Genomic DNA, 25432 nt, shown 5'->3' on the forward strand with positions numbered 1-25432 from the left:
CTATTTTGGCCAAACATCTAGGCGGAGTTTAAAAATCGTAATTCTAAAATAGTGCAATTGATGAAATATTACAAAATCATGTATCATCTTTGTTCTTTTGTTTTCCACTATTTTCATTTGAAATTTAAATGAAATATGGTTTTTTCAAAAAAATTTGTTAAAACTCCAAATTAATTATATATGACCCATATAGGTGAGGCTGAATAGAGCCGCCCTTGGGACAATTTACATGTTACGACTTTAAATGAATGAATTCTATATATTTCTCTTTTTTTCCTTGGTTAAATTCTAGTAACCGATCCTAATTTATGAACTATAAACGTGTTTTTGCGATCAAACAAGGACTTAAGGTAAAGAATTCTTTAATTTGTTTCTTAAAGAGCATGAAAATTAGAATTTATTTATATAGATACTTGACACTTGCATAAAATTGGATCTAACAAATTTTATTCTTACAAATATCATGATGTATAAACAGTTAAACACGATCTTATATTTATTATTTTTGTGTCACAAGAAAAATAAGAAAAGTGACTCTTGCATGGAGGGAAGCTCAAACGAGCATATGATCAAAATTTTCACAATTCTCAAGTAATAGATCCCTAAGTTCAAGGGGACATCAACATGACATATGAACATATGGTTCTTAGAAGGAAGATTTTATACTATGAGGATTGTTGTAAAGCTCTTAAACTAGAACGCCAACCTTCCAAGTCATCACACCTAAAATTTAGTTCTACAACATAGATAATTCTAGCAAACCAATTGTGGACTAATTGTGGAGCTACAATCTAAATGCTTCATTGGTAACTTGTCGTGGAACATGCACACGAACACTATCCTACTCCTCTCGTAAAGGCTCGATTGCTGTACCTAGAGTTTCTACTTTTCTTTTAAAACATTCATAACCCTTTACCTTGCAATAGTGACGTTCCAGAATCTAGGCATTATCATTGGTTTTGTTATTTTAACGTATCTTTATCGCTTGCCCTTTTTTAATTGCCATGCATTCTTGGATTTTTGTGGCCAACGTTCAGTTTCATATCATTATTAAATAAACAGTAAAAACTTCAATAATTTATAAAAGTATATAACTATAGTCACTAATAAATTGTAAATAGGTGTCAAACAATTTCTTTAAAAATAATTTGGTATCCATCATAAACTAAAAATAGAAATTAAACTAAATTCTATTAATCATAATTTCAAATCGCTTATACTGAAATTTTAAAAATTAATTCTTCTATGTTATAAAAAAATCATACATATTTAATTTTAAAATATTTAAATTTAATTAGTTTTATTTTTAACATTCCATTAGTTTAAAAGTTAGGCACACTATTTGTATTTAAAATATTTTAATTTTGTAAAGATGGATTACCTTTTGTTTTCTCCTTTTAGAGCTCCGAGATTTCAGAGCAAGTTCTAATTGGATTTGGATATGTGATATTTAATCTGAAGAAATTTTAATATTGCTCTAAAAAATATAATTAAATGTAGGTAGGCCTACGTACAAAAATAGTAGATATGATGGTTCAACAAAACCGGTCAACATTTACGGGTGTATATATTCGTACCTCAACTCCGAAGATCATATGGTCCAAAACAATCTATCTCACTTAGTTATTCATTTTATAGATATTAGTGTTTTCATGGAGTCCAATTGCATTCAGTTCCTCCAGAACAAGACGATTCTCGTCACCGGTGTTCCCGGTTTCCTCGCCAAAGGTACCGACTTGGATCCGTTACCATACAAATTAAACAAGATTTTGTGATTCAATCCAATGTTTGTGTTAATTGTTTTAGTGACTACGGTTCATTAATTAGTCACTGGCTATTCCTTATTTAAATTCGTATGCATATATATATATATATATATATATATATATATATATATATATATTTCATGAATAACATAAATTTTTCGATATTATAATATTCATTTTGTCGTCCATAGAGCAATATTAAAGTCTCGTTTAGGCTCTTTCTATTTTCATCTGGAATCTATCTAATTCTAAGTTTGACTAATGCTATCAGTTGCGATGGTGAACCACTTCCCATCTCCGCATAATTTCCTCAGCAAAATTATTTTGTTTAACTAATTAATTTTCTAACATAATTAATGACTCCAAATTTTATCTAATAATTTTTATAATTATCATAGTGTTTGTGGAGAAAATATTGAGGATTCAACCAAACGTGAAGAAGCTTTTCCTTTTCTTGAGAGCAGCAGACAATGAATCAGCCATGCAACGGTTTCACAGTGAGGTAAAAACAAACATTTGATCATATATATAAATCAATATCTATGTAAGTTCTACATTAATATTTTGGAAATATAATACAACAGGTTTTGGAGAAAGATCTTTTTAGAGTGTTGAGGAACGCTTTAGGTGATGAGAATCTGGAAGCTTTAGTATCAGAAAAAGTCGTCCCTATTGCGGGTGATATTTCAGTTGATAATCTGGGAGTGAAGGATTCTAATCTCTTACAACATATGTGGAATGAGATCGATATCATTGTCAATGTCGCCGCCACAACTAACTTTGATGAAAGGTGTAGAACAATCTGTGGTTCATAAATCATTTAACTTTTATCCTTTAAGATATTGAAATGTTAAAAAAAAAATGAGTTTTTATATGTTTTTATTTTTAAGTTTGGTTTGATTGAATTCTAACTTTAAATCATGTTTCTAATGTATATATAAACAAAGATATGATGTCGGTCTTAGCATCAATACATTTGGACCGCTCAATGTCCTCAACTTTGCCAAGAAGTGTGTTAAAGGACAGTTGGTTCTCCATGTCTCAACCGGTGAGTTCGATAATCTTATTATTTTCAATAAAAATCATATTCTTTTCTTCTGCCGGTATTTAATGGATCATATAGTTATAGACACCTCACATTTGTATTTTTGTAGCGTATGTGTGCGGAGAGAAGTCTGGACTTTTACAAGAGAAAACATTTCACATGGGAGAAACGTTGAACGGACATGGAAAATTAGTCATTGAGACCGAGGTGGAGCTAATGAAACAAAAACTGAAAGAACTACAGAAACAAGATTGTTCGGAAGAAGAGATTTCACAGTCTATGAAAGATCTTGGAATGTCAAGGTGATCAGTGTAATAATCACAAACTAGTTATTATTTATTATTGAAAATATCCACTGACCTAGAACTAAATTGGTCTTAATTATTAGGGCAAAGCTTCATGGATGGCCAAACACATATGTCTTTACCAAATCAATGGGAGAGATGCTTCTTGGTAATCATAGAGAAAATCTTCCTATTGTTATCATCCGCCCCACAATGATCACTAGCACTTTTTCAGAACCATTTCCCGGTTGGATCGAAGGGTTAAGGTAAATCTATACCGGTTATAGATTGATCATGGAAATTGTTTTAGACGAATGCATGAATTTTCAATTCATGATACTTTTATTTTATTTGTGCAGAACCATAGATAGTGTGATTGTTGCATATGGCAAAGGAAGGCTTAAATGTTTTCTTGCAGATCCAAACTCAGTCCTTGATCTTGTAAGTTCAACTTAATTTAATCTCTCGGGGAAAAATCAAAAAATTACCTCCATTCCAAATAAGGCTATGATTTTCATAAAGTCAATTAAAAATGAAACAGCACTGCTGAAAGATTAAAACAATCATATTAATTTATTTTTTTTGTAAAGTGTATGCAAACGCCAACTATAAGCATAATTTTAATTTTTTCTTCCATTTGGTGTTTGTGTTTACAATTAACTAAAGAAAATTACTTCACAATTCTAGAAAGGTGTAACTTGGAAGAAACGATTACCATATTTTAAATTTATAACATATATAAGCAATTTCATACGCCAAAACTCTTTCAAAGGTTTAGTTAGTCCATGGTTGACTAAATGTACCCAAGATCCAGAGTTCAAGTAAGAAAACAAGGATATTTTTGAGTAAGTACAGCAGAGATATATAAGCATAGGCCTTAAGACCATGACATTCTTTTCTAATGGAACATAAGACCAATAAGCCAATAAACATTGCTAATTACTCTTTGAAAAATTACATACACTATATTTGTTTGTGATTATTACACATTCCTCTTTATCTTTATCTTTAATCCCTCGTGGTGCAAATGTAAAAGCGGATAATTTGACACGAAAAGTTTGTACCGAACAGCATCATATTACATATGTAAACAACATTCCTCAGGAATGGTTCTTTTGAATTTTAATTAAAAGCTGTTGACAAAAAAAAGATTATTACACATTATATTAGTCATTGTGGTCCACTGATACTAATATTCACAGATACCTGTGGATATGGTCGCAAACGCAATGGTCACGGCTGTGGCAATACACGCAGGGAAGTTAGGCTCTCAGACCGTGTACCATGTCGGATCATCTTGTAAGAACCCGATAACATTCGAACAGATTCACGATCTCGCAGCTCGCTACTTCACCAAAAATCCTCTTGTTGGACGTGATGGTTCATCCATCATAGTCTCGAAAGGAACTATCTTGTCCACTATGGCTCAGTTCAGCTTCTACATGACCCTTCGTTACAAGTTACCTTTGCAGGTACGCATCTTTTTGTTCTTTCTTGCATATTAATACTAAATCCAAATGTTGAAAGAAGAGTCTTATTTTGTTGACAAAATTTGATCCAAAGAGAAACTAATTGTTATGAAAAATTCTTATGCTTATATTTTCTTCTATTATCAGATGCTGCGATTGATATATGTAATTTATCCTTGGTGGGATGGAAATAAATATAAAGACATTGACCGCAAAATTAAACTGGCGATGAGGCTAGTCGACCTCTACAGACCGTATGTCTTGTTTAAGGGCCTGTATGTATCAATCTCAAAGATTCAATTAATGACTTTTGATATCTACAATTTTAATCTTCATCTTAAAGTTAATTTTTCTTATTTTGACGCGAGATTCTTTTCGTTTTTTTTTTTTTTGCAGATTTGATGATACGAATACTGAGATACTGCGGTTGAAAAGAAAGGAGATTAATAAAGAACTGTATGATTTATTCGACTTTGATCCAAAGTCTATTGATTGGGACGATTACATGACGACCATTCATATTCCCGGCCTCATCACCTATGTACTCAAAAAATAAAACGTTAAGACATGAAAATGTGTATTATTTACATTTCTTGGTTACCTATAAATTACTTGAACCGAGTAAATTGTGTATTGGTTGGGGTTGATACCTCTCATGTATTGTTTTAAGTTCTAAGTTTGCAACTAGAACTTTCTAGTTTTGATTACTATTTCTCGTAATCTTCAATTGTAACAAATGATTTCAAAAGGGTGGTTAAATTTTTTTTAGTACTTTTTGTGATCTCCATACATGTCTTACACGATATTGATGAATATATACTATGAAAGCAGATGGAGAGTGTAATTTACCTAGAACACATTTTTGAACTTCGAAATCTTGACAAGAACTCTCCTTAGAGCGCTTAACATAGCTAACCCACACATGTTTGTTCCTCGCCCCTTACCAGGAATGATCGAGCAAATAAACTCATCAGATTGGTATGAAGCTATGTTTTAACATATATATTGTTAATTGTTATAGATTCAAATGAAACAGGGGACGTCGGTTGCATGGTAGAAGTTTCTAAATCATATATATACACACGAGGTCGGGTATAGTCATTTGTCATTTCGAAAGGAAAAGATTATTCTTTGATATATAGTATGAATAAAGATTAGAATGTTGCGCGACCATCTTCATGAATCACAATGCCAAATTTTGTGATCCCATTTGAAGATTGATAAATTCTTCTTGTTCTATTACTTGAGAGTTGAGATAATTTTATATAATGTATTTTGACTATTTGAGTAAGACTTTTATTTTAAGATTTTTGTTTTCAATTATTGGACACTTTATTTATTTGGTATGCATGAATCACAATGCCAAATTATGTGATCCCACTGTTACATTCTTCTTGTTCTATTACTTGAGAATTGAGATAATTTTATATAACGTATTTTGACTATTTGAGTTAGACTCTTATTTTACTGTTTTTTTTTTCTATTATTGCACACATTATTTATTTGGTATTCATGTAAATTAATTTGACCCAAAAATGGTGTTGGTGTTGAGTAAACAAGGTGTGTATTAATGGATTATACTAGCTAGTGTTTTCAATGTATCATATTCCAAGTTCAAATTCGGTAGTATACAAAAAAAAAAGGTGATAGTAATCATTAATTTTTTTTATTTTTTAATGCTTTTTAAAATTCTTTTATACAAATTAAATGTTCAATTCCAAGAAGTTACTTGTCCGTATGAAACCACTCCACATTCAAAAAAGTGCATTGCTTTGTCAAACAAGTTTGGTGCCAACTTATGGACATTTTCGTGATATTGGAATTGAGTGAGTTGGATTTTGCAAAGATCTTGGGAGAAGTGTATCATTTTCTATGTCTTGTTGAGATAATAAAATCTTCTTTCAAGAAAGTACAAGGAGTTCCCCTCCGCCTACGCACAAGGAGTTGACAAAAGTTATCCGGAAAGAAGAAGGATCGACAAAAGACTTTACGTGTGGTTTAGTTCTTAGATTATCATAATATGGAAAAATGCCTCTATGCAGGGCCATCTAATTTTTTTTTCTGTTAATACTAAAAAAATTGAGACCTCTGCTTCATAATCTTTTTGGACGTACCAACGTCTATTTTGTTATAGGAGAACTTCAGTAATAATTAAAAAAAAAATCACATCAATTTTAGCTACAACTGTTTACTAATTATAACTTTTGCCGAGAATCATTCACAGCAATAAATTTTTTTAAACAAATTATACGCTGTCTTATTAAAATGTAACAAGAAGGGAGCTAGTGTAGTGAAAACAAAAACCTTTTTACACTTAACAAAAAAGTCATGGGTTTTTGAATCTACTTGAGAGGAAGAATTATTTCCAAAGAAAATAGTGTAAAAGAAGTTTTCTTTGATAGTGTCTCTCTTATTTTTGATCGTGTCTCTCTTGTTTTATACTTTTATATAGTTTGTTAAACTGTAAAACGGATTGTTCAGGTCAAACCAAATATTTTGATGACATCTTTATAAAACCATTTTTTTAAGACTAGAATCACCAATCAATCGATTTTGTTTTAATATAACCCTGCGGTTGGGAACAAAGATTTGAACCTTTAAAGATTAATCCTACGAATTGTTTGCATGTTTTTCTTTTTGCAATTTTATGTATCATTTTCTTGAAATTTACATTCCCTTTTTTTATTTTCAACATATATTTTTAATACATTAAAAATTACTAATGTTTGACCATAGCTCATTTTCTTTTGACAAAATTGACCAGAGTTTCATTGATATCTACATTCAATCAAGATAAAAATATAGTATATTTTAAATTTAGTTAAAAATAGTTTAAAATAATTATAATACTCTCTGTTTTATTTTAGTTGACGTTTTGGAGTTTATTTATATTTAATAATAAAAATAAAAAATAATATGTGAAAATGTACTTTTACAATTAGTAACAGCTGGTATCTACAGTTGTGCATTTTTTTCCAATTTAAACTGGTGTTTTAGATATTTAACTTTTGGTAAAACCTAAAAAGAGAGGAATAATTTTGAATTTTTATATTAACCGTTTCACTCACGGTAACTAGTTATCAGAATCTACCACTTGTTTGTTGTCTTCTCCGGTAGAAGAAGAACTATGGCTAGATATTTCTTTTGATAAAAATCACGGTAAAGTTCATCTAGAAGAATCATGGCTAGAGATTTTCTTTTGATAAAAAGTCATGGCTAAAGTTACTGATGAACTGGTTGAGTATATAATGTAAACCAACTCAAGAAGAAGTAAGAGTCCAAACGTAAGCTTCAAGAGCCCTTATACATGGCGCGTTATAAGTGTGATTCTCGGTTTAGTAGTTTCCTTGAAAGAGGAATAGCTATTCTATAGAAATTTGATATAAAAAAAAAAACAAATTATTACTAGTTCGAGTCTACTTGGGAAAAAGGATATTCCCAAAGAGAATAGAAATTGCCTCCAGCCTCAACGATAGAACTTCTACGTTATCAAGAAAAGAAAAAAACAAAAAATTTGTTGTCCATTTACCTTCTGTCTGTGATAGTTTTATGGGATGCCCAAAAACAAATGAAAAAAATGATAAGTTTTAAAGAATAATGAAAGAATGAATATTCACTTTATCAATAAAAAGGGAAAAGGTATAAATTTTGAATAAATAAACATAAATTTAGTTAATAAGTCGAGTAAAGAGTATCCACGAATGAATTATTATTTTTTTTTGTATTTTATCTTCTTGTAACAATGTATCTTGCTAGGGAAATCTGAAAATAAAATTTTCAAGAGTAACAAAATATAAGATATGGAGCCCCAAAAAAAAAAAAAAAAAAACAAAGATATGGAGCCATATTTACCAATGATTGTCACACCTTTAAAAGTCACATGAACAAAACATGTTATTTGACTGATAACAGCTCTCTGCCCCCAACCAAACCGTGCATGTAATGTGGTTGGGTTCAAAAGACTATTGGAGTGCAGTATGCAGTGTCGCCGACATCATATCCCACCTGTATTTTAGTCATACTCATAAACATTTAGTTTTTTTAAAAAGACATAAATATCATCAATCATATAACAAGCAGATTCGTGTGTCATGAAATTAAAACCATATATTTTCTTGATGATATATCAAGGTTTTTTTGTTTTTTTTAAGTATTATTTGGCAGAACCACGCTTTGGTTCTGCGCATACACATATGATCTGCTTGGTAACAAAATGTTGAACAGCGGTAAGAGATGGATGTCTAATTAGAATCGGTAAAAATAGCGTCAGTTTTGGTTTGAGTTTCTTGTAATTTTACTTTACAACTTAACCATTACTTTTAAATTGATTTTTACCGCTTGGATTGTAATGCTATTTTGGTACCACTTCGTCTTATCACGAAAAAAATATATTTAAAAAGTAAAAATGGTTGACACGATTTTTTCATATGTGTGCTTAAAACTTTATTAAGAAAAAAAATATTTTTATTGTTCAACTGAAGAAAATATTATTAATCTTAAGAAATATCACCTCAAATTTAAAGATATTGTTAGAAAAATTCAGATTCAACTATTCAACCTTCTCAAATAAGAAAAATTAGTATGACATAATCAAATATTACAGATATAGTATTCTCTCACTTCATTATAGTAAACTATATTATATAGTTACAATTTTGTTGTTGCAAAGAACAAAAGCTACACAAAATTTGTAGACTCATAGGCAATGGAAAAAACACTCAGAAAATTTGTAGCTAACTCATATTAAATACGTTGTCAAATACTATAAACTAATTATCTAATAGAGAACCGTTTCCGATTAGCAACGATTTACAGTCCTAGCCAACTCACTATAAGATAAGGTTTGGTGACGAAGTTGTTGTGACTACTTCTTTACATGAGTTTTTAAAAAAGCGTTTGGACGCAATTATATATGGTTGCGTCCAAACTATATTTGACAACGTATATAGTTTATATACGTTGTCACAACAACTATATATGGTATATACGTTGTCACAAAAAAAAAAAAAAAAAAAAAGAAAAAAAAAAAAAAAAAAACTAGATATGGTAGAAATTATTTATATTTAAAAGAGATTTATGGGTAAACTATATTGCATGGATATGTCATGCATAACGTTGTGCTTATTCTCGCGAAAATCATGACGCATGGTGAGAAATAAAAGCAATAGAAAGAATTGTTGTATTCGAAAAGAGTGCAATTAACTGTTTCCTTTTTTTTGGAACCACAAAGTGAATAGTATTATGCAACACACGTTATTCATCGATTCAGCAAACTCAAATTAACTGATAAATAAATGATACGAGGGATCACCAGTATTATGCACGAATAAATAAATTTGTAAGTTTCTCATTTAATATTTAGAATGTGGTTTATTCATTCATATTCAATGGTAAAATTGAAATGATTGTTTTTAGTAAGTTTAAAAATATTTAAATGTTTGACACTTAAAATTAGAATAATCGAAATAGGAAAATGTAACAATGAGTACAATATAACTAAAAATAAAAAAGAAAAAATAGGTGAGAAAAAATGTGGGCTTGACACATAAGCAAAAAGAATTTTTTATATAAAAGTATTTTTATAATTTCTAGGTTAACGAATTAAAATTTAATGTGGATTTAGAAAAAAATTGTTTCATTAACTTTTCAAAAAATTTAAATTAGGAAATATATGAAGAATATAAAGTTTATTAAGGAATATCAAAATTAGATAATAATTGAGAAATTAGAGTGTGTTTGGTAAGTAGTTTTGTAACACCCCGGTTTCAAGAATATGGTAGTGCATGCGGAGAGGTTTAAAAGAATTGATTTGGTCACCTAAGTTACCAAAGTGCACTTATCTTTTCGGTCAAACGTCTTGAGAGAACTCCACAGTTAATCGTGCTTGAGCTGGAGCAATTTCATAATGGGTGACCTTCTGGGAAATGATTGTCGGAACTATGTGAGTGAGGACAAATGTAACACCCCGCTTTCAGGAATATAATGGTACATACGGACAGTTTTAAAAGAATTGATTTGGCCACCTATATCACCAAAATATACTTATCTTTTCGGTCAACTGTCTAGACAGAACTCCACAGTTAAGCGTGCTTGGGCTGGAGTAGTTTCAAGATGGGTGACCTTCCGGGAAGTGATTGTCGGAACTTTGTGAGTGAGGACAAAACACAGAGAAAGATCATATTGTGATTTGTAGGGTCGGTAAACAAGTCTTTAAAGCCTACCGGACGTAGCGGACCGGCCGTCGGATAGGGGTGGGCCCATGAGTCCGAGAGGACGTGGGACCCACTGGTAGGGACGATCGGGGCGTTACAACAAAACACAGGAAATGATCATATGGTGATTTGTATGATCGGTAAACAAGTCTTTAAAACCTCCCAGACGTAGCAAACCGACCGTCACACACGGGTGGATCCATAGGCCGAGAGAAGACGTGGGACCCATTAAGTGAGGTGTAGCGGTCAGGGCGTTACAAGTTTAAAGAGAATGGGGATAAGAAAATAAGTGTTTCGTAAATAGGATAAGAGAACTATTGATAAATATTAAGAATCCTGAGAAAATCTGTGTACTTGCCACATAAACAACCGAAACTCTCTTTTAATATATAGACAAGGATGTCTGATATGAGTCAAATTAAAACCTAAGACTACTCTCTCAAATAAGAGATCGTTGTGCAGCACTTTAGGGTCGAATTCCACAAAGCTCTCGTATTCACACAATAGACTAACAGGTTTTGAATTAAGGTAAACAATTAAATATTCCAGATTAAAGTAAAACAAGTAATTAAAATCGAGATGTAAATCAGATGGATGAAACGTTAGGCTTAGGGATTTCTCATGAAATAAACTAATAGTAAATCTAGCAAATTAATTAGGATTATTTAACGAACCGTTCTAGAACTCAAAACACTAATGAATAGCTAACCACCTCTCGATGCACTAACTAACTAATCTAATATCAGTAATTCCACCTCTCGATGCGAATTCTTAGATCCATAATCTCCAAATTGGTCCCGAATGTGTAAAACCCTGAAAAGACTCAAAAAGACTCTAGAAATAACAAAAAGACTCTAAAACAGACACATATATCATAGCTAAAATCGGTAAAATCCATGATATATCAACTCTCCTAGACTTAGCTTTTGTTTGCCCTCAAGCAAAACACAAAAACCGAACCCGTGGAAGAAGTTTGAAAACATAGAAACTCCTAATTTCTCTAGCCTATTATCTTGATCATTCAAACCAAATCCATATGCCTAGCAGATCGCATCAAATCCTAACCACCATGTAATTCTCCGCAAACATTCTCAACATTCCAAATTCCAAATAAAATTCCACAATTGTATCCTATAGCCCTCATCGCATAAATCTCATCAATAAAATCAGTACTTAAGAACTTTCTAGACTTATTCCCGTACTATACCATGATAAATCAACCATTTACACACTTAGGTACTCTTTCTCTCCCCCAGATTTATTCTTTTTCAAACATTTATTTATTTCTTTATTTTATTATTTTTTATTTTTTAAGACAAATGTTTAGGCGAATAATGGTATCATCGAAAATGTTCCTAACCTCGCTTCCAACCTTCGTGTGATCATTCCTCTTGAAGTAAAATACTGAGATCACGGGAAATTTTCCTATCTTTTTACTCCAAAAGAAAATCATCTCAATCCTTTTTTTTTTTTAAAGAATAAGGGAGAGGAGTACCAACTTTTTCCGCACTTAGGTCTCATTTATCAGGTATGAACGAGGAGTCAAGTTCTGAGAATACTAACCATATTAACGAGGTGAAGAGCATGAACTTTGCTAAGGCTTTAGCGGATTGTGTTGGAAACATGGATGTCCTCTGGTCTATTGATTAATTCTCTGGATTTTCCATTAGTCGGATTGATTTGAATCTGCAGCATTAAACTAACCAGGCAATAATCTAAAGAAAAAGATCATAATTTCCAGCAAAAATTTTGACTCAATAAAACGACTCAAAAGAAAAGAAAATAAGACTCAAAAAGAAAAACGTAGTTAGTAACTGCCTCCTCCAGACTTAAACGACACTGTCCCCAGTGCCATTCAAACCCGAAGTTGGCAAAAAATAATAAAAGAAAAAATAAAAAGAAAATAAAAGAAAAACGAAAAACATACCAGTGGGTTGCCTCCCATGCACTAAGCGCTTATTTTCAGTCATTAGCTTGACTATGTCAGGGTTCAGATATCAGGTGGATCAGACGGTGGCAGTAAATACCGCGGAGAAAAACCTCTCATCATCCATGAAGGTGTATAAGCAGTTGGTGCATGAGATCTACCTCGGAAGTGAGGAATGTCTGCAAGGCGGGGCTTAGGTGTGGGTGGTCTACTCACCACTGTCTTCTGCTTCTCCTTCTGGATCTGTGGAGCTTCATATAGTACAATAGCACGTTGAAGCGGTGGTGACAACTTTTCTATATCAACCGGAGGCAACTCAGGTAGAATCTTATCCATGATATCCTTGCGGCGCTCCTCTTGAATCTCCTGCTTAGATCGTTGAGGCATTGAACAATGAACTTTAGGTGTGTAGACTTGGTCAGCAACAGGTGGAAACTCAAGGATAATTGGTGCAGTCTGTGGCCAGTGTCGATCGACACTACTGTCTGGTGTCGATCCTGCTCTGTCAATCTCAGTCGATTCTGCTCCGTCAAACGTCGACACTTCCTCATTTTGGTACTGGTGTCGATCGACACTCACCTAGTGTCGACCAAATCTGCTCCTCCGTCGCCTTCCGATCGGTCGGTCTAGGAGAGGACCGATCGATTCAATGGACTATGTCCCAACTTTTCACTTTCGACCGATCTGTCTAACTCACTATGCCCACCTAATCAACTTCGCACCAATGGTCTAGGAGAGGTCTGAACGATTTAGGTGGGGACTGAATAGTCTAACCGACTCTGGCTGCGAGATCAATTTTTCGCCTATTTTTGACCCAAACAAGTCCGAAATCAGTGGCGGAACTAGAACTTGTATTTACGGGGGTTAAAATGTAAAAAAATTTAGTCATAGCTAGGGGTCAATTTATCTTTTTATGGGTATTAATTTAAAAAAATCTAGCCAAAAACTAACCAAATTTCATAGGTGTCATCCCTGTCCGAAACTATCTAATCTCGCCACAAGCATTTAAAACATGTACAAAACTTCAGACACGGCCAAAAAACACAAAAAAAAAAAAAAAAAAAATTCGATACGACAAAAGTTAAACATGTGATAGAAAACACCAAAACGAATCATATCAATTCTGCTTGGACTCTAGCCAAAATAATAGCGGTGAGGCTTTTATTTTTGGTGTGTTTTTTGACTTATGGCTCTGAATGGTCGTTATTTTCATGCTTTTTAAATTGTCGTTATAGTGATCCCAAATTTAGAGTGGGGACTGGTCCGATCGGGACATCCGGTATAACACCCATGTTTTTCTGGCTCATATCCAAAAAATCATTGGACTTTATTTATAATTCGTATTCACTTTAATACAAAACTATAATTTACCCCTGGTATATCGTGGATCGTTTTTTTTTTTTAACTAAAAATTTAAAATTTAAGTTGTACTATTTCTTTTTTAATATTGTTTAATTTGTTTAGTGTTTAAAATAAAAAATTTATAATTGTATTTTGATTGTTAATTCTAAGATTTTACCCATAGTATACAATTCCGTATTAATATCGACCCAAACCTATCCAACCATATAACCCCGTCCCGTGTAATTAATATTATTTTGGCATTTTCTTTTAATAATACTTTTATTTAAAAGATATATAACTCGAGTCAATTTAAAAGTTTGCTTTTAAATAGTTTCCATAATATATATATATATATATATTTTAATTTTTATAGAGTTCAAATATTATTAATATTATAATTTTCTTTAGAATTTAAATATTATAAATACTGTAAACATTTTATAATTTTAAATATTTATAATGTTTAAAATACATATAAAGTATAAATATTTATAATTTTTGAATTTTTTAACTAAAGAACCAGGGTAAACCAGATAACACTTTTAATTTTGGATATTTGATAAAACAAGCTTTCTGTTCATTCATATTCGTAATCATTTTGAGATTTTTTATAGTATGACTCTGAACTATTGTCCAATTTTTTCAGGCGATGTGTGACATTGAACACATAGTTTTTTGTTCATCGATTGAGCAATATATGTCCGTTTTTAAAATTTGAATCGTATCATATGCAAAAAATCTTATATTTTATTAACTATATATTTTATAATAATTCAAAATAATTTAAATACTAGATCAAATAAAAGTGAAAGGAAAATCATAGATTTATGATTAAATTAGGTAGAGAGCTTTTAGGAAATTAGTTCAAATTTGTTATATTAGCATTAAGTCATCATATTTAATTTCCTTAACTATAAAAATCGTACCAAGAACGGATTTAGTTATGGAAAGCAAGATTAAATGTTAATTGTTGGTATGAATATCTATTAAAGATTTTCGGAAATTTTGTTACTCGATTTTAATTTTGACCCGACTCATTAATGATATTCTTTGTAAATATGTCAAAGACCAAGAGTTTTTGCTAAATGTACATCAAAAATTACTCCATCTGTCTTACAAAGAGTATCATTCTAGAGTTTTAATTTTGTTTCACAAAAATTATCATTCTATATTTTTAATGTGATTTTTACAATAAGTTTCATGATTTACTCTTAACCCAAGCTAATTTTCATTGAATTTAAATTATCAATTATTTATTAAATAGAGATATACATATATAATTAAAAGTTTTTTACTTTGTGTAAAATGTGTCAAAATGACATTTTTTGTGAAATATAGATGAAGGAAATTAAATTTTAATAAAAATGGAGCATTTATTGGTATGGCAGTAGGATGTTTACAAGCCGCGTAAATGTTTCAAATTGGGATAAAAGTCACATAACACTGCCGTAACAATTTGATAAATCAAACGGCCAATCTTTGATTACGTTGGAGAGCTACATGGGCTCCTTTGAAACTTACACAACATGCGAAGGAGCAAAAGTCTATTAGTCAACAACATACACATGTATTATGCACAAATTTTTATCAATCATAAATTCTAATTCTATATGTAAAGTGTAAACTTCTATTGGACATAAGTTTTTTTGTTCTTGTACTGTTGTCGTAACATATTGACCTATATATTGTTGACCCATATTATCTACTATTAATTTGTAGATCTACCTACATTAAGAAAATGGAATTATATTTATAATTTTTTCAAAATTTAAATGAATAAACAGAAACACATCCCCAAGCTGTTAAGAATGTTAACTATTTGTTGGCCTATATTCGTCCATATATTTTATATGTACTTGTCTGTATGTGTAGTGGTAAATAAAATGCTAACGTAGATCATTTTCTAAATCAATTCAGAAATTGCCATACTGGACCTCTTACCTTTTTAGTGTTTTTTTTTTTTTTAATTGTCTCATTTGAAACAGCCAAAATAGTATTTTTTTTTTTTTTGGAATAATAATAACATCCAAAAGAGTTAATGAATAAATATCATGTAAGGTAAGTTTTTTTTTTTTCGTCGGCAACTCTCATTGTGTAAGGTAAGTTTAATACATTATATGACGCAAGTGATAGTCGGTGATTCGTCTATGTTTAAAACTTAAAAGACTTGTAGCCAAACAAATAGATTGTGTTCTTTTCAAACAAATTACCGAAAATCTTGCATGCAGAAAACAAATTTGTACCGAGTCAAAAACTGTCGTCAGGCGGCGACTATCAAGAACCTTTCTTTGGAAGCTCCTTCACAGTTAGCCGGCCGATCTATAAATTTATAATGTATGGATTAATTTTTTGTTTAACTATATAAATTTACTATGTATGAATTTAATTCTAGAAAATACAAAAATCTCGGAATAACGAACTTATTCAATATCTTTGATTAAAGTTGTTTTTTGATTTTGAATAGTTTTGAACTACTAACTAATTAAATAAAAGACTTCTCGCTAAAATTTCTTCTTAATATATTATATTCTGAATTTCTGATCATGTATAAGGTTAAAAGACATTGGACAGATATTGGTTTTGCTTATTCTATTAGGATTATTGAAGGGTATAATAGACTTTCATACAACGTCCTTTGCTACTATAAATACTCTTCTACTACAATGGGTATATTTGCCTTTACTGATAAGTTCTTCTGTTTTAGACCAAAGTCGTCAAGACAATGGAACTCAATTGTGTTCAGTTTCTTCAAAACAAGACGATTCTTGTCACCGGCGCTACTGGTTTCCTTGCCAAGGGTATGTCTTATAATTTTCTGTCTGATTTTTGTTAATTCCTCAAGATTTGTTTAGAGTGATTTCAAGATGATATTGACATAGTATCCTCATTCATCCTCTTTTACAAAAAAAAAAAAAAGTACCTCATTCAACACAACTATCGGATTATAATTTTTTATTTTCATTGATTAGTTTTTGTGGAGAAAATTCTGAGAGTACAACCAAATGTGAAGAAGCTGTACCTTTTGGTGAGAGCATCTGACAATGAAGCTGCGACTAAACGGTTACACATGGAGGTTTATATATATACCAACTAAACCTAATTTACCACCTAATACTTTTCAGAATATATGTTTCATAATTATAATATTAGAGTGAGTTGAGACTAATGTTCATCCATGATCTGATTTATTGCGTTAAATATAACAGGTATTTGAGAAAGATCTTTTTAAGGTGTTGAGAGAGAATCTTGGCGATGAGAAATTAAATACATTGTTGTACGAAAAAGTTGTTTCGGTCCCAGGTGATATAGCGACTGATCAGTTAGGCATTAATGACTCTGATCTTAAAGAACGTATGCGAAAAGAAATAGATATTGTTGTCAATGTTGCTGCCACAACAAACTTTGACGAAAGGTACTAGCTACGGGACATTTCATATACCATATTATGTATTTTTTAATTCTATCTCTACAAAAATATAAATTTAATATATTCATATGAAAAAAAAAGATATGATGTTGGGCTTGGGATCAACACATTTGGAGCTCTCAACGTCCTTAACTTTGCCAAAAAATGTGTTAAAGTTGAACTGCTTCTCCATGTCTCAACTGGTGAGTCTTTTTCTAATTAATTATTCGTCAAAAATTGTTTGCATATTCAAATTCTTTCACTCTTCATGTGGTTCTTGAAAGCTTTAGTCTCACTTATTTTATTTTCTCTAGCTTATGTTTGCGGAGAAAAGCCAGGTCTCATACCTGAAAAACCATTCATCATGGAAGATATTCGTAACGATAATGGTCTTCAATTGGATATAAATCTTGAAAGGGAGCTTATGAAGCAAAGACTGAAAGAACTTAATGAACAAGATTGTTCCGAAGAAGACATTACTCTCTCCATGAAAGAACTCGGAATGGAAAGGTGAGTATTCTTAATGATTGAAATATCCCTATATGTTACTCATCAGAATATATGGAATGAAATAAAATTTGGTGTTATGTTAATGATTAGGGCAAAGCGTCATGGATGGCCAAACACATATGTTTTCACCAAATCAATGGGAGAAATGCTTCTTGGTAACCACAAAGAAAATCTTCCCCTCGTTATCATCCGTCCCACGATGATCACTAGCACTCTTTCGGAACCTTTTCCTGGTTGGATCGAAGGCTTAAAGTAAGTTTATTATGGATTAGTCCATACCATAAATCTATAAAGTGATTGAATAACTCAAGATCTCTAACCAGTCTATTTAGTTTTTGTTTTTGATTTTTACTAACTACAATTATTCAAATTAATGATATTTGTATGTAGAACTGTCGACAGCGTGATTATTGCATACGGAAAGGGAGTGCTCAAGTGTTTTCTTGTCGATGTAAACTCGGTCTGCGATATGGTAAATTATTAAACATGTTCCTCTAAGAATTTATAAAATTTAGAGAAATTGTTAAAAATGCCCCTTTTTCAATACCCCTTTTCAAAAATGCCCCCTTTGAGAGTCCATTTTTAAGTTTGCCCTCTTTTAATTTGTAATGACCATTTTACCCTTATTTGAAACAAAATTATGTCCACAAAATACAAAATATTTTTTGGCGGGAAAAGTGATCCCGCAATTTTTCCGCCAAAACACTTGTAACACCTGTAAAAACCTTGTAAAATTTTTCCGTAAAATTTTTCCCGCCAAAAAATTTTCCCGCCATAAATATTCTTCTGCGGGAAAAGTGATTCCGCAATTTTTTTTGCGAATTTTTATGGCGGGAAAATTTTTGGCGGGAAAAATTTACAAGGTATTTTAAAGGTTTTACAAATTTTTACGAGTGTTTTGGCGGGAAAAATTGGGGGATCACTTTTCCCGCCAAAAAATATTTTGTATTTTGTGGACCTAATTTTGTTATATTTTCCTTATATATTTATGATATCTTTTATTAAAAGAAGGGTAATTTAGTCATTTTGTACATAAAAGGGGTATTTTTAAAAATGGACATCCAAAAGGGGCATTTTTGAAAAGGGGTATTAAAAAAGGGGCATTTTTGTGAGTCTCCCTAAAATTTATATGCCTAATTTCTTATATATTTTTCTATAAAAATTGAAGAATTAGTGTTAATTTATATACTCCAACTCGAAGTACACATGCTAAACGACAGTCATTTTGACAGATACCAGTGGATATGGTAGCAAACGCAATGATCACGGCTGCAGCCAAACACGCTGGAGGTTCAGGGGTTCACATGGTGTATCATGTCGGCTCCTCTCATCAGAACCCAGTGACATTTGGAGAGATTCATGAGATTGCGGCTCGTTACTTCATAAAAAACCCTTTGCGCAGTCGCAATGGCTCGCTCATAACCGTCTCGAAACTGAGGTTCATATCAACCATGGCTTTGTTCAGTCTCTACATGACCTTACGTTACAAACTACCTCTCCAGGTACTAAAATGAACTTTGTATTAAATTTGGACAATACGAATTGACCTTTTTTTTCCTTCTAGTAGCTTAAGTAGAAACTTAAGCAAAACGTATCTAATATTACTTTATATATGACTAATATTACAAGTTTCTTTTGTAGAATATACTATCTATTTAATCTTGTGATTCCATATATGTTTTAAAAATACAGTATACTTAAGCTAATTGTTTTTTAAATATTTCATGTATGTATGTATCTTATTTTAAAAATATTATACCATTTGTACCATTCGTAATCTGTTATGGTCAAATTTATACTATCGAACAAAAAAAAGCTAAAAAGAATCTCATAATATCCTTTTTTGTGGCCATAGTTTTTTTTTATATTTATTGTTATTAATTCATCATTTTTGTTCAATCAGTTACTAAATGTTTTTTCATAGATATTTTTTATAATAGTGTTTTGATATTTTAGAACAAACACTAGATATTTTCTCATAGATTTTTTTTCTTTTGTTAGTGTTTTGATATGTATTGTTAATTCTTTCTTTTTCCTTAACCAGTTGTTAAAATTGATTGATATAATATATCCTTGGAGAAACGGAGACAAATATGGAGACAAGAACCGCAAAATTGAGGTGGTGATGAGATTGGTAGAGCTTTATGAGCCGTATGTACTTTTCAAGGGAATGTAAGTATTAACTTCAAATTTTCTGTTGTGAAATCTATTAAAAATTATAAATCTAATATTTAATAAAAATTATAAATATAATACTTCTTATTCACATAATACTAATATATGTATTTTTCTCGTAGATTCGACGATAGAAATACAAAGAGTTTATGCGCAAACCAGAAGGAAGAGGAGAGCAAAAATACAGAAAAAATGATGTTTAATTTCGACCCAAAAGGCATTAATTGGGGGGATTATCTCACAAATATACATTTTTCTGGTCTCATCACCCACGTACTTAAAAAGTAAAATTTTATTAAATTCCGCATGTATCACTAATAAAACAGCTCATGATAGAAAAGTATTATTTGTTTGTACGGTAAATTATTTATAGTTAAACATATTCCTTGTTTTTAAATAATGGTCTCTCAATTCCAATAAACCATCAATATTATTAAGATTGAACAAATTTTTGATTTTTCACATTATAGATCGATGTTTGTAAATTTGTATTTTTGTAACCCATAATTTATTTATGGACATGTTGTAATGATTTTATGACAATGTTAAGCTATTTGTCGATATATCTTCACAAACATCTGTATACTAATCTTCACACACATCTGACATCTCTGTATACTAAAGTAGATTTGTACTAACGGAAGTAGATGAAAAAAGACGAATAAATTTTTGTTTGGCAATAACGAAAGTTAGAACGGAATTATTTATAATGTATCCGGACGAAATGATAGCTCTATCTTTCTAACGAGCGTAAAACGCTAATAAAGAGATATGGATGTCTGGCTACAAGACGATATCATCCTGTGGAGCATAGGAGAGAGCTGTATGCGAGAAGCTGCGAGCGTTAAATGAAGATGACGTAGCGAGCTATGATTGGTCATGGAAGTTTCCAGAACGTGAGAATCAAGTTATTCAAGATATAAGCAAATCAAGGAAATTTTTTTTGATGATATTTTAGAATAAGAAATTAGGTTAGCTGCGTTTGTGTGGCTACCTATATATTGGCAGTCTAAGCGTTAGGCTTAGGTTGATAGTCTTTATCATCTCTGTGAATCACAAGTTCTAGGCTAGACGATGTTAGGGTTCTTGGTGAGTGATCAGAATGTCCAGCATAGCTATTGCTGTGTTTCTAAGATTGGATAGATTAGGAATTAGTCAGTGACGAGTTGTGTCAACGTCGTGTAAATCTGATTAAACAGATTTATTAGATTGTTTAAGTGATTCCTAATAAAGAAAAGAGGTTCTTTTCAATCCCATCGACATGTACATAATAACATTTGGTATCAGAACAGGTGACCGACCTGAGTGCTGACTCAATACAGGTTAAGATCCTGCAGTTTACAGGTGTCGAAGTCAGAATTTGCTCTACTCCAGACTTGTGATGCTGGATCACAGAGGCTACGGCTACTGGAAAACAAAGATGATGTAGCTAATCAGAGGATAGGGTGAAGACGCCTGGACTGCTGTATAAGATGGCTAGGAAGCTCCGTTTAGCACAACTGAGGCAGGTCTGGGGGTGAAGAAACCAAAAGCAAACTAGACTGATGCAGAAAAGAATCTGTCTAAATTTAATGCAAGGGCCATGAATACTATCTACTCATGCCTTGTTGATAATGAATTCAATCTGGTTCAAGGAAGTAAGTCTGCTAAACAGATGTGGGATATTCTACAGAAATCATATGAAAAAAACACTAGTGTAAAATGCACCAGGCTGGATCAATTGGCTACAGATTTTGAAAATCTGAAGATGGATCCTGTAGAAACGATTATTCAGTTCAGCTCCAAACTGAGTGGTATTCCTAATGAAGCGAAGACGTTGGGAAAAACTTGTAAAGAGAAGAAATTGGTGAAGAAACTGCTTCGTTGTCTACCACAGAAGTATGATGCACACAAGGCTGTCATGAGGGTATCAGGTAACACATATACTCTTAAATATGAAGACTTGGTTGGGATTCTGAAGTTTGGAGAAATGGAAGTTGCTGAAGATCAACGAAATCAGAACAAAGTAATAGCGTTCAAAGCTGATGAAGAAAAGGGCCCAGATCCGCTGGAAGAAATCAGAGAAAACATGTCTCTCATGGCCAGAAACTTTGGAAAAGCTCTGAAACATGTAGAAAGAGGCAAAAACAGGGAATCCAACCATTGGAACAGGAGTGATGCAGGAAAGTCATGCAACAGGTCTGATGTAGAAAAGTCAGGCAACAGGTCTGATGCGAATGACACATCAGGAAGAAGGCGTGATCTGAAATGTCATGAGTGTGGAGGTATAGGACATACCAGACTTGAATGTCCTGTAGCAAAACGTAAGGACATGAAGTGATGTGAGTGTAATGGTGTTGGACACCTAAAATCTGAATGTCCAAGTGCAAACAAAGGCAAAGAGAAATCTTTACTGAGTTTTAGTGATTCTGAATCAGATAGTGATGATGCAACAGAAGTTATGCTGAATTTTGTTGCATTCAGCGCTAAGGATGACGATAAATCAGGCAGTGAGGACTCTGATTCAGATGATGATGGAGAGCTGATCACAAGCGACAACTACTGCACTCTGTATGACAGCTGGGTACTGCTGAGCAATGACAAGCTGCAGCTCACTAAGGAAAACCTGATGCTTGTGGCAAAAGTGAAAATGTTGAAAAAAGAAGCCAAATAAGAGAAAGTTGGTGAAAAGCTACCTAAGAAGCAAATTTTTAAGAAAAAGATGAATCTCTTACATGAAAGTTATGAGAAAGAGAAAGAAAAATCTCTTATGCTGGAAAGAGTACTGAGTGAGAACCACAAGAAGATCTGAATGCTGAACAGTAGTGGTAAAAATCTTGACCAGATTCTGTCCATGGAAATAGTTGGATAAAGCCACAAAGGTTTGGGGTATCAGTCATATGCCCCTAAAGCATCCCTGGACGTGTCTACTTTGTAAAGAGTATAACCTACCATGAAGAAGAAGCTCAAAAAGTGAAAACAGTTGAGTAGAAATAGCAACCTGGAAAGACGAATCAAGAAGCACCGTAGAATGCGGTTGTACAACACAGAAAATCTGAACCCAGAAAGATGTCGACCAGGTCCAAGAGAGGTCGAAGAGTGTTTGATTGCTTTCACTGTGGAAAATTAGGTCATACTAGAAGCTTCTGTTACAAGTTCAAAGATAAGATCAAGCAACTGTGGTAGGCACGGAAATGCTTTATTGAACCTTCTAAGTTCTGCAAAGTCTGGGTTGCCAAGAGAGATCTGTACAACAAAAATCAAGAGCATGATGAAGAGAAGTACAACTCGATAATTGTACAACTTGACAAGTCTGAGGAAATTAATCTGACCTGTAACGTGATAATTGTACAACTTGACAAGTCTGATGAAGATGAGAGTATCATAGCAAAGGTGGGTTACACATCTACAGATGGAACTTTTAGCAATCCCTGGTACTTTGACATTGGCTGTTCAAGACATATGACTGTTAACTCGAGGGTACTGTCAACCTACACTGAAGAGGCTAGTGGAAAAGTAACATTTGGAGGTGGTGGTAAAGGACATATCAAAGGTAAAGGAAATATTGAATGTGATGACCAACCACCATTAGTAAATGTGTATTATGTTGATGGGTTAAAGCCTAGTTTGATCAGCATAAGTTAACTATGTGATGATGGACTGAAGGTAATCTTCACAAAAACTGACTGTCAAGCTGTTGATGAGAATGGAAATACTATATTATATGGAATACACTCTGGAAATAACTGCTACATGTGAAAGCCTTCAGATGTTTGTTTATCTTCATCTGTATCTGACCTAGAGCTGTGGCACAAGAGACTTGGACATATGAACGTCCAAAGTCTGGTTAAGATTGTGAACGCTGGAGTGGTTCGAGGTGTACCAAAACTAGCTGACAAACTGGAGTCTGTATGCAGTGCATGTAACAAGGGAAAGCAGATCAAGGTCAATCATAAGAAGGTACCTGAAATTGAAACTAAAAAGGTACTTGAGCTGATTCATATGGATCTCATGGGTCCAGTACAAGGAGAAAGTATCAATGGGAAGAAGTACATCTTTGTGTTGGTAGATGATTTTTCAAGGTACACATTAGTTCGGTTCCTAAGAGAGAAGTCTGAAGCAGTGGAAAGCTTTAAGATTCTTGCCCTACAACATCAGAATGAAAAGGGAAGGATCATTCAGGTAAGAAGTGATCATAGAGGAGAATTTCAGAATGAGATCTTTGAACAGTTTTGTTAAACTCAAGGAATCAGACATAAGTATTCAGCACCCAGAACACCTCATCAGAATGGAGTTGTTGAACGGAAAAATAGAAAACTACAGGAAATGGCTCGTGCTATGATACATGGTAATAACATCTCTCAAAGTTTCTGGGTAGAATCATTTAGCACAGCATGCTACATTTTTAACAGGGTTTATGTAAAACCTGGCACAGAGACTACTTCATACGAGATATGGAAGGGAAAAAGTTAGAATCTGAGCAATTTTCGTGTATTTGGATGTGTGTGTTATATTCTTAATGACAATGAGCACTTTGGAAAATTTGACTCTAGAAGTGATGAGGGAATTTTCTTGGGATACTCTACAAACAGCTCAGCATACAGAGTGTACAACAAGAGAATCAAGGTCATTGGTGATGCTGTTAGTGTGGTCTTTGATGACAAAAAAAGATTTTTGTTACCTCCTGTGCTAGACAAGTTCATAGAAGAACCTGTAGTTGACGAGTCTGCAGAAGCACTTGCCTGTAGCAGACGCACCTGAAACGGCTGTTGAAAAAAATTCAATGACAGAGAAGTATCATCTGAGACACAGTCACCTGTTGCACCTTCTACACCAAAGAAACTAGTTGTTTATAAGAATCATTCAGCTGCTGATGTGATAGGAAATCTGAATGAAAGAACGACCAGAGGTGTTCATCTTAACTTCCAAGAAATACTGCAGCACTCGTGTTTTGTGTCTTTAGTTGAACCCAAGAATATTGCTGGAGCTCTTGAAGATGAATTTTGGTATGGTGCATATACAGAAGAACTAAATCAGTTTTCCAAAAATGAAGTGTAGGATCTAGTACCTCGACCTGCACATGTAAATGTTGTGGGTGTGGATGTCGGATTCACACACTTAAGTATTTATTTATTTAGTGAGAAAGACTATTCTTCAGGACAAAAATCAATGTAAAGAAATTGTGAATTGGTATGGAAATGGCTATAGTATATTTGCTCGAAAAAAAATTCTCCTCTTACATGACCCTTGGCCCTTATATTTTATACTAACCAATGACATTTAACTCCTAATTAAATACAATTATTTTCTCTTAA

General features: G+C 32.5%; 2 protein-coding genes across 2 annotated transcripts; both read left to right on the forward strand.

Moving 5' to 3' along the window:
• Positions 1–1569: 1569 nt before the first annotated feature.
• LOC9311739 (probable fatty acyl-CoA reductase 4) lies at positions 1570–5349 on the forward strand. Its single transcript, XM_002875625.2, has 10 exons — positions 1570–1728; positions 2165–2268; positions 2351–2556; positions 2714–2814; positions 2921–3113; positions 3200–3361; positions 3455–3536; positions 4298–4567; positions 4712–4839; positions 4961–5349. The coding sequence occupies exons 1-10, from the start codon at positions 1596–1598 to the stop codon at positions 5118–5120; spliced, it is 1539 nt and encodes a 512-aa protein (XP_002875671.2). The 5' UTR covers positions 1570–1595; the 3' UTR covers positions 5121–5349.
• An 11138-nt stretch (positions 5350–16487) lies between these two features.
• On the forward strand, positions 16488–20575 carry LOC9313414 (probable fatty acyl-CoA reductase 5). Its single transcript, XM_021026550.1, has 10 exons — positions 16488–16845; positions 17017–17120; positions 17254–17459; positions 17556–17656; positions 17768–17963; positions 18054–18215; positions 18354–18435; positions 19196–19465; positions 20008–20135; positions 20261–20575. The coding sequence occupies exons 1-10, from the start codon at positions 16770–16772 to the stop codon at positions 20424–20426; spliced, it is 1491 nt and encodes a 496-aa protein (XP_020882209.1). The 5' UTR covers positions 16488–16769; the 3' UTR covers positions 20427–20575.
• The last annotated feature ends 4857 nt before the right edge of the window (positions 20576–25432 follow it).

Source organism: Arabidopsis lyrata (genome assembly GCF_000004255.2).
Source record: "Arabidopsis lyrata subsp. lyrata unplaced genomic scaffold ARALYscaffold_5, whole genome shotgun sequence".
NCBI lineage: Eukaryota > Viridiplantae > Streptophyta > Magnoliopsida > Brassicales > Brassicaceae > Arabidopsis > Arabidopsis lyrata.

What these genes read in the sequence shown, in the direction of transcription:
- LOC9311739 (XM_002875625.2), top strand. Translation starts at nt 1,596, where the DNA reads ATGGTCCAAAACAATCTATCTCACTTAGTTATTCATTTTATAGATATT. An exon ending in GGTTCTCCATGTCTCAACCG is followed by an intron (nt 2,815 to 2,920) that starts GTGAGTTCGATA and finishes GTATTTTTGTAG; the next exon opens with CGTATGTGTGCGGAGAGAAG. An exon ending in TATGTCTTGTTTAAGGGCCT is followed by an intron (nt 4,840 to 4,960) that starts GTATGTATCAAT and finishes TTTTTTTTGCAG; the next exon opens with ATTTGATGATACGAATACTG.
- LOC9313414 (XM_021026550.1), top strand. Translation starts at nt 16,770, where the DNA reads ATGGAACTCAATTGTGTTCAGTTTCTTCAAAACAAGACGATTCTTGTC. An exon ending in AAAGAACTCGGAATGGAAAG is followed by an intron (nt 17,964 to 18,053) that starts GTGAGTATTCTT and finishes GTTAATGATTAG; the next exon opens with GGCAAAGCGTCATGGATGGC. An exon ending in TATGTACTTTTCAAGGGAAT is followed by an intron (nt 20,136 to 20,260) that starts GTAAGTATTAAC and finishes TTTTTCTCGTAG; the next exon opens with ATTCGACGATAGAAATACAA.